The sequence below is a fragment of the Dipodomys ordii genome, unplaced genomic scaffold (assembly GCF_000151885.1).
Source record: "Dipodomys ordii isolate 6190 unplaced genomic scaffold, Dord_2.0 Scaffold32, whole genome shotgun sequence".
In the NCBI taxonomy this organism is placed as follows: Eukaryota; Metazoa; Chordata; class Mammalia; order Rodentia; family Heteromyidae; genus Dipodomys; species Dipodomys ordii.
In genome coordinates this window covers 1,527,976-1,543,637 of record NW_012267248.1, presented here as the reverse complement: position 1 = coordinate 1,543,637, position 15,662 = coordinate 1,527,976, and the positions used below count along the sequence as shown (strand labels likewise).

At 42.3% G+C, this 15,662-nt stretch overlaps 1 protein-coding gene across 1 annotated transcript; it reads right to left on the bottom strand.

Moving 5' to 3' along the window:
* Window positions 1–279: 279 nt before the first annotated feature.
* On the bottom strand, window positions 280–1,915 carry Foxq1 (forkhead box Q1). The gene has a single exon (XM_013016659.1). It carries the CDS (start codon window positions 1,501–1,503, stop codon window positions 280–282), a length of 1,224 nt encoding a protein of 407 aa, XP_012872113.1. The 5' UTR covers window positions 1,504–1,915.
* Between the last annotated feature and the right edge of the window lie 13,747 nt (window positions 1,916–15,662).

Genomic DNA, 15,662 nt, shown 5'->3' with positions numbered 1-15,662 from the left:
GGGAGGCAGAAAAGTCTTCATGAAGGAGAGGACAGAGTTGGCCAAGGAATGAAAAGAAGAACTGCTTTGGTCTCTGTAAAGTTATAAATGACAAAGGAAAATATTCTGGATTAAGTTAAAATACGCTATCAAAACGCTTAGCTTTAAGGCACGTTTGATGGAAGGTTTTGTGTTTTTAAAAACTTTTTCTCTCTATTAAAAGTGCACAGTCCTCCAGCCTTCGTTCCCTGCCCCCACCGCGGCGCCCAGGCGCCCACCCTGTTGGGTTCAGCGCTGGACTCACGCCAGAAGCCTCTCCTCTGGGTAGGGCAGGTGCGGACCCGGGCTGCAAGCCGAGGCCGCGTGCAGGGTGGCGGGCAGCCGCAGGGGGCAGTACAGGTGCGCGGCGGGGGCGGCTGCGGGACCGCGGAACTGCTTGGCTGGGGCAGCGATTGAGAGGGGCGCGAGCAGAAGATGCGGCGCAGGCGGCGGCGGCGCGGGCTGCACCTCGGTCCCCCGCGCACCCAGAAGCGCAGGATCGGCCCCGCCGTATGCACACAGCGGGAATAGGGCCCTTCCAGGCGCAGCGGGGAGGAGTGCGGGGTATGCCGGCAGCGGCGCGCACGGTGCGGCGCCCCAGGGCAGCTGTAAGACCTGCACTCCGTGGTCTGCGTCCATGTCGCGGCGGCTGCGGAAGGGCTTGCTGAGGATGCTGTCGATGGCGAAGGAGCTGGAGAACTTGCCAGCGGGGCTAACTCGCTCCTCCTGGCGGACCGGCGAGTGTGCGCGCGGAGAAGCCGGGACGACGGGCGCGGACGTCTGGGGCGCGGCGGGACCAGCCGGGGCCTCCTCCGGCCTCAGCCCGGGAGTGGGGACCGCTGCCCGGTGGCTGAGGCGCTTGCGGCGGCGACGAAATACCCCGTCGGCGAAGGTGTACTCGCTGTTAGGGTTAAGCATCCAGTAATTGTCCTTGCCCCAGGGCCGAGAGGGGTCGCGCAACACCTTGACGAAGCAGTCGTTGAGAGAGAGGTTGTGGCGCACCGAGTTGCGCCAGCCTGTGTAGCTGCCGCGGAAAAAGGGGAATTTGCCCATGAGGTACTCGTTGATCTCGGCTAGTGTCAGGCGCCCGCCCGCCGAGTCGCGGATGGCCATGGCGATGAGTGCAATGTACGAGTACGGGGGCTTGGGCCGCCTCGTGTACGGCTTGCTGCGCGCGCCCTCACCGCCCCCTGCGTCCCCGCAGCCCCGTCCCGCCGCGCTGACTTCGGTTCGTCCCTCCGAATCCGGGGGGCCGTCGTCCTGAGCGCCTGGCCCGCCGCTGGCGCTCGGCTCGCAGCTACTGCTCGCTGGATCCCCGGCGTCACCGTTCGCCGGGCTGTTGGCTGCACAGTCCCCGTCCGAGCCCAGGGAGTCGTCGCCTGTCACCGATAGCGGGGAGGGAGCGTCGCTGCCGCCGGCGCCCTCCAGGTCACTGCCCGGCTTGTCCCCGTGGGTCGCGCGGGGCACGAACACCTCCAACTTCATGCCGCGCACCCGATCTCCGCTCGGCGCAGTACCCTTTCCTTCGTGCAGTCTCGGGGAGCCAGTGCCGGGTCGGAAGTGGCGGTCACGCAACGGGAGCCCAGGCCTCCCGCCCAAGACTTCTCTCTCCTTGGTCTCTCTTTTCGTAGAGTCCTCCGCGGAATTTACCTCGGGAGGGGTTGTGAGTGTTGGGTAAACTAAGAAGGGCGGAGAAGTAATCGGGTGGGTGCTGTCTTTAGCCCGAGGATTACAGACTTTGGAGTGAATGCGTGAGGGCTGCGGTTCTCCCTTTGAGCCCGGGCGGGTCGGGCTGATGAATTCTTGCTGGAAGAAGCCTGCGTATCCTTAAGTCCTGGAAACGGTTCTTCTCTGGAAGGCGTCCTCAGGGCAGGGAGAAGATGCGGGATGGTGTGTACGCCACCTTTGGAGAGGAGCAAGAACCTTCAGCCTCGAGCGCTGGTAGAGCCGAGTCCTCGAGGCTGCTGCGCCCGCAGCCGCGTTCCCGCCCCCGGCCTCCGGGACAGCATGTCCGCGCTGGCCAGCCGCAGCTATCTCGCCTCCACCTTCAGCCTGGCCCAATATAACCCGGCGGCGGCCCACGGGGCGGGGCCTGGGCAAAGACCTCCAGGGGGTGGGAGAACGAGGTGGCCAAGGTATAGCCGAGGCTCCCTCACGGGCGCGCACCGGGCGGAGACCACGCGGCTGCGCGGCCACGGGCTCGCTCAGCCCAGGTTGTTTGTTTTGGGTCTGAATGGCCCCACCCTCTTCTCTCACCAATGGGGAGCGTGCGCGCGGGTGGAGTGTGCGAGTGTCTGTGAGTGTGAGAGTGTGCGCATGTGTGGCTGCCCCGCCCGTCCACTTCTCGGCTCAGGTACGAGTGTCCGGCTTTCGGTAGCCAGAGTGAGGTTTCTGTGCCCTGGGTTCTCATAGGCTGTTGGGCAAGTGCGCCCGGTAGGTAGACACCCCATGATATACCCCTAGGGAGTTACCTGAAAGGGCTCAGAGTGTGGAGAAAGCTCAAGCTCGAGGCCTTCTTAAACTGCGAGAGGTGTGCGTTTGCTTCTTTCCCTTGTCAACGTGGATGCTCAACAGCCAAGTGCTGTTTTCTTCCTATGATTTCCTTGTAAGGATTATCTGTGCCTTATTCCTTCTTTAAAGCTTGAAACTGGGAGCTCCCCTTTTTGGATGTCCTTGATGCTTGTTTGGTAGTAGAATTCCGAGTTTCACTTTTTTTTTTTTGTCTTTACCTAGCTGGAGACTCCTCTGGACAGCTGTGTCTGGCGTGGGGTGGCAGGTTCTGCCTCCACTTGTATTCCTCCGGAACTCTGAAGTCTCAGCCACGGTATTCCGGTTCTGAGAGTCAACAGGAACGACCAGAAAGGCGTGTCTTGACTGGGGCCAAGAGCCAGACGCAGTTGCAGTCATTTCTCCCCACCCCTCTTCCTTTAGAGTTTTTCCTGTATGGTTCAGTAGTACCACCTTAGTACTCAGGAGACTTGGCGCCAATACTCGAGGGAAAGGGCGCCCTGGCCTGGGTAAGAGTGCACATATAAACCAGTTGCCTACCACTCTTGTTTCCTCCTTTTTTTGCCCCCTGCTTTGTTGCAAACAGTGACTGGGCTGCACATCTTTGATGTTTATTTTATTTCTTTCCACCATTTGTGTTGAAAGTGTACACAACCCTGTCTTATCTTTATTTAAGGAGTTTTAAAGGAATTCAGAATAGGGTGGACAAAATGACAGGCTCTCAGAAGACTGTTACTTCGTGCTTGGAGGAATGATCTAGTTTGAAGGCTAGACTGTTTATTTCGTGAGTTAAAATAGGAGGAAGGTGAAAAGGTTGGGGAGAGCTTCTTTTCTGTCCTAAAGAGGTTTTGCTTAGCTCCAGACTAGGAATTGATGACTGTCTGAACCAGGCCAGAGTAGTGGGTTGGGACAAGAAATTAGCCAGGCAGAGGAATCGATTTGGCCAGGGATAAAAGACATTCTTAATGAATGTTATCCTTGTGTGAACTCTGGGTGGGCAGGACAGGAGAGTGCATGCCTATTTTATGGAGGGGATAAGTTCCAGGAGGGGTGAGGCTCTAAAACACCACTGGATGACTCCATGCCAAGAAATATTGGTTGCTGTCAGGCAGTTTGCCTCATCTCTATACCCTTTGCCTCCTCCCCTCCCCATCCTTCTCCCCATCAGCTGCCACAGACCTCATTTTAATCTCTGGTGGGTCAAAGACCAACTTACTTGTCAACCCATCAAGATGGCCACCGTCTAAAAGTTTGGATTTGGAAAAGGTTTGGGTCAATTGGGTGGGGGTGGAGGTAAGAGAATTCTCAGCAGGGAAACTTTCTGTTTTCCCAGTGACTCAGAGCCCTAGGCAGTGGAACTAAGCAGGTGAAGGGGCAGGTGAGGAGCTGCTTGCATTCTTTCTTCCTCTGGAAAGGAAGCGCCCCCCTCAAGATAGAGTAGTGAAAGTGACCATCTGATAAGTGTAAAAAGACCTCCAGAACTGAAATATAGGCGCAAGGAGGGTTGAGGTTTTGTGGCTTTTCTTCAAAGCTATATGCTCCATCCTTGCCATATCTATGTACAGTGTGATAAGGGTATGCTGTGTTTGCCTTCAGTTAAGTGTAGAAATAAATGGCCCTTTCCTATTGGGTCCGTTTTATTATTTTTAGCTTTTACAGACTTAAGAGAAAATAGGAACAGAAGAAGAAGGGCATCTAATCTCTGCATGTCTATCTGATACTCCCTTCCCAAAGCTGGGGGTAGCTTAGGAGGTGAGACACTGGAAAACAATCATATGCATTATTTTGTTTGTATGTAAATGTCTTTCAAATACTTGGAGATTTCTGCTTCCTAATACTTAGTCTTTGGGGAATATGTTGTTTATCAGGTTAATAATGAATTCCTATAGACAGAGTCTGACCAAATATTTGTAGGTAAGATCCATTACCTTGCCATTTTGTTTTTCTTTCTTTAGAGATAAGTGACTAAAGTATGGCAAAAGGTAAATTCACAGTTCCATGATCTTGTGGACTACATAAAATGATTTTGAAAAGAGCTAATGCATGTATCTTCAGCACCAAGAATAACGTACTAACTCTGGAAACTAACTAACTTACTAACTAACTCTGGAAACTGAATATCATAATTTGATAGTTCTTCACTGCTCAGTTCCTAGTCTAGGAAGCAAAGAATTTAATTCATAAAGTACCTAAGGTGACTTAGTATACTGGAATGAACTCCCCAGGGGGAATATTGATGTCTTGTCCTGAATACTAGTAAAGCAGGCTGCTTCCTATACAGAGGACCACTGAATCATTCTGATAATAACACTCATCCAACAACCTAGAAATCAGTGTTTCTAGACTTGAAACTATGCTGCTGACTTCTTTATCTGAAGAGAAGGTAGATTTAAAATAGCATTCCTAGAGAACAGCATGTCTGGGTAGGGCTGTAGCATGTAGAGGTTTAGAACTGAACAGCCCCAGGCATAGAAAAAGGGCTAATGTTGAGAGCTCCAGGGCAATCTTTTTGGCTTTGCTGACATCTTTCTTGGGGCAAAGAGAAGACATAATTTAGGGGCTGGGAATCTGGTGAAGTTACTATGTAAATCCCAGGTCCCTCTGAACCAATCAATGTCTCAGTGAAAAGAGGAGTGCTTTATACTTTGTTCTAACCCACATTTTTCTCGTCTGGAAAATTTATTTGTAGATGTGGTTGCTGTAGACTTTGGAAGAATCCTGCAGAGATTGAGGTGGGCTGGGGATAGGTAGGTAAAACCTGGGCATTTTTACATATCTTGATTTCCACTTCTTTTCAAAGAGATTTCAAAGGAGTCAGCCTCATTTATCTCATTTAAACAGTGTTTTCCTTTTGGTCCACTGGCCTATGAACACAGTTTAACCAGAGAGTCCCAGTAACTGAGTTATTAAACAGGTGCAAACTCTTAAGACTGTGCTTGAAATTTACTCTTAAGAGCCAAGGGCCACAAGAAATATTTAGTTTCTTTTTGCAATGTTACCCAGTTCTCTCTTTCTAAACATTAAGGCTTCCACTTCCAACAATAAATTACAAATCAGATCCTTCCTGATATTTGTCAAAGGATAGAATTTTTTTTTTTTTGCATGAGGAGAAATGACTCTTTCACTTTGGGGGAAAGCTCCATTATCATGATGTCATACCAATAGGGCAAAAGAGGGGCAGATGGGAAAGGAGACCTAGTTAGTATTTTTGTGAGTATAAACAATAAATGTACAAATGTGTTGGGGGTGGCCTAGCGATAGAGCATACACAAGGTCCTATGTTTGATCTTCAATATTCCAGTATTCCAAACACACATACACACACACACACACACACACACAGATGTACAATAAAACAAAACAAATTCTTTATTTTTTTTTCTGGGGTGGGTCTTGTACCATTCCTATAGGCCCCAGCACCAGGACCCACATTTCAAGTTTTGTGCCTGTGGGGTGGATGTTGGATGGACTCTTCCACTTAACTCCACAGAGGGCATTGTCAAATCTTTGAATAGATGTGGGCTTTGGCAACAGATGAACTTGAGCGTATACCTGCTCTGTCAGGCAAGTTGTCCAATCTTAATGATTTTTATTTAGTTGAAATTTTTTTTTAAATTTAAATTTTATTTTATTTGTGAACATGCTGTACAGAGGAGTTACAATTACATGGGCAGGATAATGCGTACATTTCTTACAAAGCATTGCAGCTCCTCCTTTGTTTACCCTTCACATCCCTTCCCAGCCTCCCCCCTCCCCCCCAATCCCAATCCTTCTCCTTCCCCCCCTTCTCCCCCCGCATCGACGTTGTAAAGCTCGTTTTGGACATGACAACTTGTACTTCTCATTGTTGCAACAGGTCCACCTGTATCCTTAAACAACTGGTTTTTCCCCATCTCCTCCACAAGTTATACTGACATCAAATATAGTGAAAGCAGGGGTTATACTGTGGGGGAGGGACATACAAAGCAACAAAGAGATAATCTTATAAATGCGTTAGAAACACATGCATGAAAGAAAAAAACATTAAAATACACATCTAACGGTTCATTTTCCTGACATCACATTATCTGACCTTTTCCGCTTGACTCATACATATACTAGATATTACAAATAAGGGAAACCATGGGACCTATGTTTCTTTGGGCCTGGCTTACTTCACCTAATATAATTTTTTCCAAGTTTTTCCATTTCCTAACAAATAGTTGAAATTTAAACTTAATATTTGTATAATTGTGAGAACCCTTGTAAGTACAAAATCAGAACATCAACTCTCTAGTTTATGGGTTTTATTAGTTGTTTGTCACTTCCTTTTTTTCATATTTCAGGCCACTATGAAGAGAGATTGGTCTTTGCAACCCTAGATAGGTAAATGCCCTGGCACTAACTGAGCAAAGTTTCCAGTTGAAAAGTAGAAAAGAGAAAAAAGTTTCTAGGTGAATGAGAAATATTCTGGGACCACTTGATCCTAGTCTATGGTCAGTTCTGTAGCCTGCATTCCAGAAACAAAAAGCCATGAGCCTCTTGTTTAAAATCTGGACAGGAATTCACAGTTGGACAATAATAGGGATAAAACCCATGTTAATGAATTATATAAGAAATATTTTCTTTCTCTCTTTCACACTATCTCTATCTTCTATTTTTGTCAGTCATATATCTGACACCTTTTAGTACAGAGAATTCCAACATACTGAATACAGTATAATAATCATAGAACCATCATCTAGATCAACATTTATTGATGAACAGTTACTCTTGTTTCATCCCGTCTTTCCCACTAGATTTTCATGAAGTAAATCTAAGACATCATAATATTTACAATTGATATCTGTATTGATAGATTCTACATGTACGGATTCAACCAACCTTCAAGCGAATATGTGTGTATGTATATGTGTGTGTGTGTGTGTGTGTGTGTGTGTGTGTGTGTGTATTTTTGCTGGTCCTGAGGCTTCAACTCTGAGTCTGGGCATGTACCTAAACCTCTTTGTGCTCAAGGGTAGCACTTTATCACTTGAGTTGCAATGCCACTTCCAGTTTTTTTCTGAGTAGTTTACTTAGAAGTTTGCTACTGAGTAGTTTTCTGGGTAGTTTACTCACGGACTTTCCAGCCTGGGCTGGCTTCCAACTGTAATCCTCAGATCTCAGCCTCCTGAGTAACTAGGATTATAGGCATGAGCCACCAGTGCCTGGCTTGAAAATATTTTTCAATAAATTGCTAATAAGATGACATTAAAAAAATAAGATACTCAAAACTGCTCAGATTTTGATTATCTGTAGGGGTCCTGGAACTAATTTGTCTCATGGATATTGAATTTTTAAAAAGTCAATTCTACTTAAAGTTCAAATATTAAACTATCTAAATGTGAAATTGATTAAAACTGTAAATATAATTACAGTGTCATTATAAAATATTGTGATTCTTTCCAGTATTTAATTATCTTCAAGGGTCTCATTTTTATTTTATTTATTTTTTAAGGGTCTCATTTTTAGTAAACAATTTATTTGATTGGTCCAAGGTGCAAATAAAATCCTTATTTTTGATTGATGAGGCATTTAAGGCTCTGGGTGTTGTGTTTTGTTATGTTTTACTTTAGTGTTGGGGATTGCTAAGCATGCTTTTTGCTACTGAGCTAGATACTCAGCAGCATCCCCCCCCTTTAAATTTACTACTGCAATTAAATTGTTGAAAATCAGGTCATTTTTCATATAAAGTTTCCCTACAATTTGGAATTGTTGGTTATCTGCTGTTGGTTAACTTGTTTTTCTCTTTTCTATATTTCCAGTGAATATTAGAACTTTGACCATATTGTTTTTGCACCCCAAAGAATACTGTGCAAGTAATAGCGTCAGTTCTGATCAAGGGCCCATAAGGTATTAAAATTAATCAATGAATTGGGTGTAAGCTTGATTTCTCTGAGATTTTCTATAGCTGTTTCCTTATGGTCTGGGAAACCGTGACACTGTTGACTCACACTCATTGTTGCAAGATGACATCTTAGTTCATCATATCCCCACAGATCACCCCCCCCCCGCCTCTGTTTCCCAGTCCTGGAGCTTGAACTCAGGGCCTGGGCACTGTCCCTGAGCTTCTTTAGCTCAAGGCTAGCACTTTACCACTTGAGCCACAGTGCCACTTCCAGCCTTTTCTGTTTATGTGTTACTGGGGAATCGAACCCAGGGGTTTATGCATGCTAGGCAAACACTCTACCACTAAGCCACATTCCCAGCCCCCATCATATCATTCTTATGTAAAGAAAAACTTTTGGGTATCAAATACAGTGCTACAGTTTGAGTATGATTTATCCTCTAAATGTTTATGTATTGGAGTCTTGATCCTCATTGTGGAATGTGAGAGATGGTGGTACCTTTAAGAGGTGAGATCAAGTGGGAAGTCTATAGGTACCAGGGGAGCTACCCTTGCAAGTGGTTAACTAGTTCCTTTGGGATCCTGAGTAAGTTCTCAAAAGAGTGAGCTTTATAAAAGTCTGTCTGTAACTCCTGGAGCCCTCTCTGGCTTGGTTTCCTGTCCTGTCATGTGACTTCACTTTCTCACAAGTGCTCCTGCAATGATGCTGTCCATCACAAAGTCTTCATCAGAATCAAACTAATGTTGATGCCATGCCCCTAAACTCCAGAACCATCAGCTAAAGAAGACTCTTTTCTTTATAAAATACCCAGCTTCAAATATTTCATTGCAGATATGAAAAAATGGACTAATACATAATAGTTTGTATAGAAAAAAGGCATTTTTTTATTCCTTTTATTGATTGGTTTCCAACATAGTTTGGTGGTTCTCCTAAAATTCCAAAAGGACATATGGGCAGGCACACAGCAGTGTACCTGCACACTGCCACATCCTTGTATTATGATGAAAACAGGCTTTTAATATATCTGATATGTTCAAATCAATTTGTAGCTTGCTGTATTTCTAGTACAACATAATAGCCAGGGTCATTTTATATTTCTTGTCTCAGATCTAGAATTATATTCTAAGAAGCCCCTTTAATAGGTAGGAATACTCCTTACAGTAAGGATCTGAGTTCTAGGTATGTTATCCATATCCTGATGACATCTTCTAGAGTTTAACACTGGACATGCTAGAGAGAAAAAAGTTTCTGAAAGAAAATACATGAAATTTCTAATTCAAGTAGAGATATACAAGTTTTAATTTTATATCTATGTCTCTATTCTTATGATGAATATCACTTCAATGTAATTACTTAACAATGTAATTACTTTATTGTTCCCATTTTGATATATCTCAATCTACTTTTATTTCAGGATATCATTCCCAATGTTATTACTAACGAGATGATAACTGAAAACATTTTAAGATTTTCAATTTTTTTGGCTTTAGGGCATGTATAACAATTTAAAGTAATTTGAGTTAATTGGTCTCTAGTGATCAAGCCATCAATTTGATATTCAATTAGCATTAGTACATTTCACCTTTCATTTCCTTCATTTGTTTTCAACTTGCTTCATAATTTTGTAATATTAAGTCAGCTTTATAGTCAAAACTATAATGTAAGTCTTGTTCAGGAAAACTTTTTTTTTTAATTTTTATTTTTTGTGAACAGGAAAACTTATTTTTTGTTCTTGTGTTTTTCCCTTGTCCCTCTTCTACCTTGTAGGTAACCATGTGATAATAGGTTTTTCTTGGTTATATTCTGTATTGGTCTGCCAGGGCTGCCATAGAGAAGAATACTAGAGACCAGATGGCTTAAACAAAAGAAAATTGCTCTCACTTCCACTTCTGGGGGCTGGAAGTATGAGATCAAGAAGTGGGCAGGATTGATTTATTCTGAGGCTGCTCTCCTTGGTTTGCAAATAGAATCTTTTCTTTGTGTTTTGATATAGTCTCCTTTGCATGCATCTGTGAGCTAGCCTTTTCTTGTTAGGATACCAGTCGTATTGGAAAAAAGCTCACCCTAAAATAAATTCTCATTTTTTACTTAGTCACTTCTTTTATGGCCTTGTCTCCAATATAATTACATGCCTAGAGGTACTTAAACATCCATTTTTTTCTTGTGGTTGGTATAATCCATCCAATAATACATATTTTCTTTTTAGGTAAGAGTGTTACAATATTATGTACAAATCTATTTCCTGGAATCCCTTTATGGCAATCAATAGAGACATACCTATGTAAAGATAATATTTTGACTCTCGGTTGAGTGTAGACTTTTATGAAATGGAAGAAAATACACAAATTTTTTAAATTCAATATTTTAATTTCAAAACTGGTAGAGATATTTGAGACAAAAATGGACAGTCATGTATGACCAGAAAGGCCTTGAGGTCCTCCTACGTGCTGTCCTCCAACTTCTCACCTTCCTCTTACATGGCCAATGGAGGCTTCTTTTTGTAGAGCCTGGTCTTCAGCCAGGTTAAACTTTTACAGTATTAAAATGAGGCTATTATTTCTAACTTTGTCCTTGTTTTCAAAATATCCGCTAGTTATTGATAAATGACAAATTGATATTTGAATTTCCAAAACGGGATATTTTTAACTTCCTCAAGGAAAGTTGGAAGGAGCCCATCTGGAAGGAGGCTAGCCAGAATTATATCAGATCTATATGTTGTTCTCAAGGTTATGCCTTGACTGAAAATGGGGTCCAGTGGTTCTGCCTTCAGAAAAAGCAGCCTTAGCTGTACCTTAATGAGACAAGAATGGCCTTTCCTATCAGCCATGGGACAAAGATTCTTCTGTAGTTCTTAAGGATATATTAAAACCACTTGATATTTAAGTTTATTAAAAACCATTCAGCCATCCATATCCATGAGTTCTTCATTTGCAGATTCAACCAATATTTGAGAAAAAGAATTGCATACTGAACACATATAGTCATGTTTCTTCACATTATTTCCTAACCACTGCAGTATAACATGTATTTACATACTATTTATATTGCCCTGTGGAAGTGGAAAGTAATCTAGACATAGTTTTAAATATATAATATATGCATATTTTTACATACAAATAAAAGAAACTGAGCATCCTTGGAATTTTAGCATACATGTCATAAGTGCATTCACAGCATCCTGGCTTTCTAGTATGACAAGATATCTTGGATTTTCTTTGCGTTCCTTGCTTCAAAATTATCCATTTACCCATGGAACCTTAGTTTTTTATAGTCAGAAATCGTTTTGAGATTAAAGTCCGTATTCTAAGCTTTTTCATTGTTCCTGGATTGCTTATTGTTTCTAGAGCTTAGCAGTAGACAAGGCTAGTAGAAAAATTACCTTAAAGAAAACAAGTGATTTACAGTCCAATTATAGGCTTATGGGGTGTCCTGGAACCAATCCTCCATGAATGGTAAGGGGTAACTATATTTAATTTTATGCTAGTTTATGAAGCAGACAATATTAACAATGAACATAGGGTTTTAGAAACAATCTTGTCTGTCTTATCTTTCATACTGATAGATATGAAATGTTTTTATAAAGCATTCTTTCTTATGCTTGCTCATTGTTAACTCTTCAAGATTTTGTTAATTTTTAAGATTGTCCTCTGATTCTATCAGACCTAATTTTGTAAAACTTGGGAACTAGGGCACAGAAGATCAAGAGACTTGAAGAAAATCATTTAGACAAGACTTCTGCCTGTAACCCCTTAGTCCCACCTGTACCTGCATGGTGAGATATGGTAGGAAAGATTTTTTGGGTCTCTGCTCACTTTAGTTGTGGAAAGGCTTGTTTTTCTATGTTTTTTTTTTTGAAAAAAGTAGTTTGCTTGTGCTTTGCTATGAAGTCTGCAATGCTGTGGAAACTCTATAATGTTCTTCTAGTGAGTTGATTATCTTCACTGGTATGCCTCAATAAGCCATGTGTGTAGGTGTCCTTGACAAAGTGGTTCAGAGCTAGGCAGGCAGTCTGTCTGGTTCTTCACATAAAGTTACAGGTAACCCTTGTCCTTCTGGAATGTTCCCAAGATCTTCTGTATGTTTGGTAAAGCACAATATTAGTTATGCAATCTCTATGTTGTTTATTTTTGGAGTACTGTGGAATTAATATTCTTTCCTTCACAACATTCCAGGTACTACTCAGAGGGCAGTCTTCTCTTGTGAGGTAAAATATTTATTTAGTGTGGGATTTTGGGTTTCAACTTTTTGGAAACTGTTTTCAAAGCTATTTCAGCCATCTAAACTAAGGTGTGGTGACAACTTCTTAGCCTTGATGTGGCTAGATCTTGGCTTATTGCCAAATGAGACCTAATATTCTATGCTTCTTTGTCCTAGGCTTCTGGGGAAAGTAAAGCTAAACTTGATTTTCATTATTCCTGAGGAGTTTTGTCAGCTGCACTTGCCAGATTTGGGGAATAGCCTTATTTCGGAATTTCTAATTATTTACACTATTTCTAATTATTTAATTATCCATACTACCAAGGAGCTGCTTAGGAAATATATATACATATTTTTATATACTTATATATGTTTTTAATGCTAGCTCAGGTCTTCCAGGCAGCTTGCCTCCTTGAAGCAGAAATGGCACAGGAACATCTTTGGAAGTTCTCACATCTTATTTATTGATTTGTAAACTATGGTCACAGACTCTTACTGAAGAAGATGGTTTCCCTTGTCCTGAATCCACTGATAGAGAGTAGGACTGATGAGTTGGGAGAGAAGACAGGGGAGAAAACCCTACAGGGTGAGTTTTAGAGATACACTGTACCCTGGACCTGTCCTGCAGAGCCCTGAAACCTACCTCCTTTTTGTTCTGTCATCTCACTGAGGGCATTTGAGGTGGCATTGAAGAATGGGCCCCCCATAAAGAGGAGTCACATTTACTGAGCATTCTTGTGCTCATTAATGTGTTGTCTTTTCAGATATCTCAATATAAGTATTTCTTCCTCAAAATAATCTTTTTTTTTTTGTTGGCCGTGGGGCTTGAACTCTGGGCCTGGGCGCTGTCCCTCAGCTCTTCACTTGAGCACTCTACCACTTGAGCCACAGCGCCACTTCCGGTTTTCTGGTGGTTTATTGGAGATAGGAGTCTCACGGTCTCTACTGCCCGGGCTGGCTTTGAACTGCGATCCTCAGATCTCAGCCTCCTGAGTAGCTAGGATTACAGGTGTAAGCCACCAGCGCCTGGCTTCCTCAAAATAATCTTGAGAATCATACTGTGCCTTGGTTTACAAATAAAGGGAAGGAAGCTCTAAGAGTTTGTCCAAGATTGCTCTGCTGAGAAAAGCTAATGGGGACATTTGGATATAGGCCTGCCTGATGTCAAGCATGAACTTCTTGGTTTTTATAGCAACATAATATTGTTGTTTAATCTCTGGACAGCTGTTGTCTCATCATGGAAATAGGATTTATAATGAAGATTAAATTAAATATAATGTTCTTGAAACAATTATCTTAGGACCATTGCTCAATAAGTGATGAAGACTTTGGAGGATAAAAGTATTTTACAGGAGTTGAATATTGTCAAGTGCTGCATACTTGGCAGTTCCTTATGTTCTCTCCTGAAGGGCTATATAGTGACTCAGTGATACATGGTGTCCCCAAGGCAGATACCTCATCCAAGGTTTGGCTGTTTCCATAATGTTTCTAATTTGAGCTTAAAGATACTCAGATGGAGCCAGGTGCTGGTGGTTCATGCCTATAATCCTAGCTACTCAGATGGTTGTGATCTAAGGATAACAGTTTGAAGCCAGCTTAAGCTGGAAAGTTCATTAAACTCTTACCTAAAATTAACCACCCAAAAGCCAGAAGTAGAGCTGTGGCTCAATGCTTGCCCTGAGAAAATTAAAAGAAGATGATTAGATGGCCAAATATTTTGTCTAGACATTTCAGACCAGCAAAACGTGTGTGTGTGTGTGTGTGTGTGTGTGTGTGTGTGTGTGTAGACATACATATGTACAGTGAAGGGCTCATAAAAGAAATGGAAGCCAAAGGGACACATTCTATCTCACTCTGCTCAGAATGGCTGTCATCAAGAGAACAAACAGCAAATTCTAGGAGAATGGGGATTGGGAGAAGTAACAATTGTACACTGTTGGTGGGAATGTCTATTAGTACAGACACTATGAAAGTCAATATGAAGATTCCTCATAAAACTAAAGAAAGGTAGAAGTGACATGTGACCATGCTATACCACTTATGAGCATATAGCTGAAAGAAAGTAAGTCAGTATACCATAGAGATAACTTCACATTCATGTTTACTACAGCACTATTCCAGACTATAGAATTATCATAGGGGCCTATTAACTGATTGATTAATAAAGAAAATATGATATGCACAATGAAGTTTTAGAAGAAGAATATAAGAAAAAGAATAAAATTTTGTTGTTTGCAGAAAAATCGATGGAACTGGAGATCATCATGTTAAGTGAAAATTCAGAAAGAAAAATAATACAGGATTTTTTTCATATGAAATATCGAGACTTAAAAGTGACATGAATGTAAAAAGGAGACATTTGGGAGGAACTCAAGGAGGAAGAGGGATGAATACAATTGAAGTATTTTATATGCACATATGATAACAGAATAATGAAACCCATTAACCTTGTAAAACAAAGGGAGGGATAAGAAAGAGTAATTAATTGAGGAAATAGATTTAATCAAAGCATGTTATATGCATATAATTGTACAAATCCCTTTGTACAATTAATATATGTTAATAAAACCCCCAAAATCATAAGCAAAACAGTGATGTCTATATAGAATGAGATGCCTCTCTTGCCAGCAGGGATCTTCTCTCCTGAGTTAATTCTCCCAAACACATGACTCTTCTGTCTCTCATCTCACTTGCTTCTAATATCCATACTTAGAACTTCCCTTGGAACATGTCAGGCTTGTGAGTCTCCTCAAGCCCCCAAAACATGTTCTGAGACCAGACCATTCTGCAGACTGTCTTCTTTGCTTCACCTGGTGGAATCTGGTCTCATGTTCTTGTTCTCTAAAGAGGACCTGACTCAGGATGTGTGAAATAAAGGGAAGTTATGATTGTCCTTCTGGCCACATTATTAACCACACAGCGAATTAAGCATTTGGAGAACAATGACTTTATCAGAAATTCATTAAAGAACTCATGGTTTCAGTCAAGATTAACTAGAATGGAGGAAAGATAATTCCAGCAGCAGGAACCTGAGTTCCTAGTGGGTCAATGTGTTCTTACAGCTGATAAGGC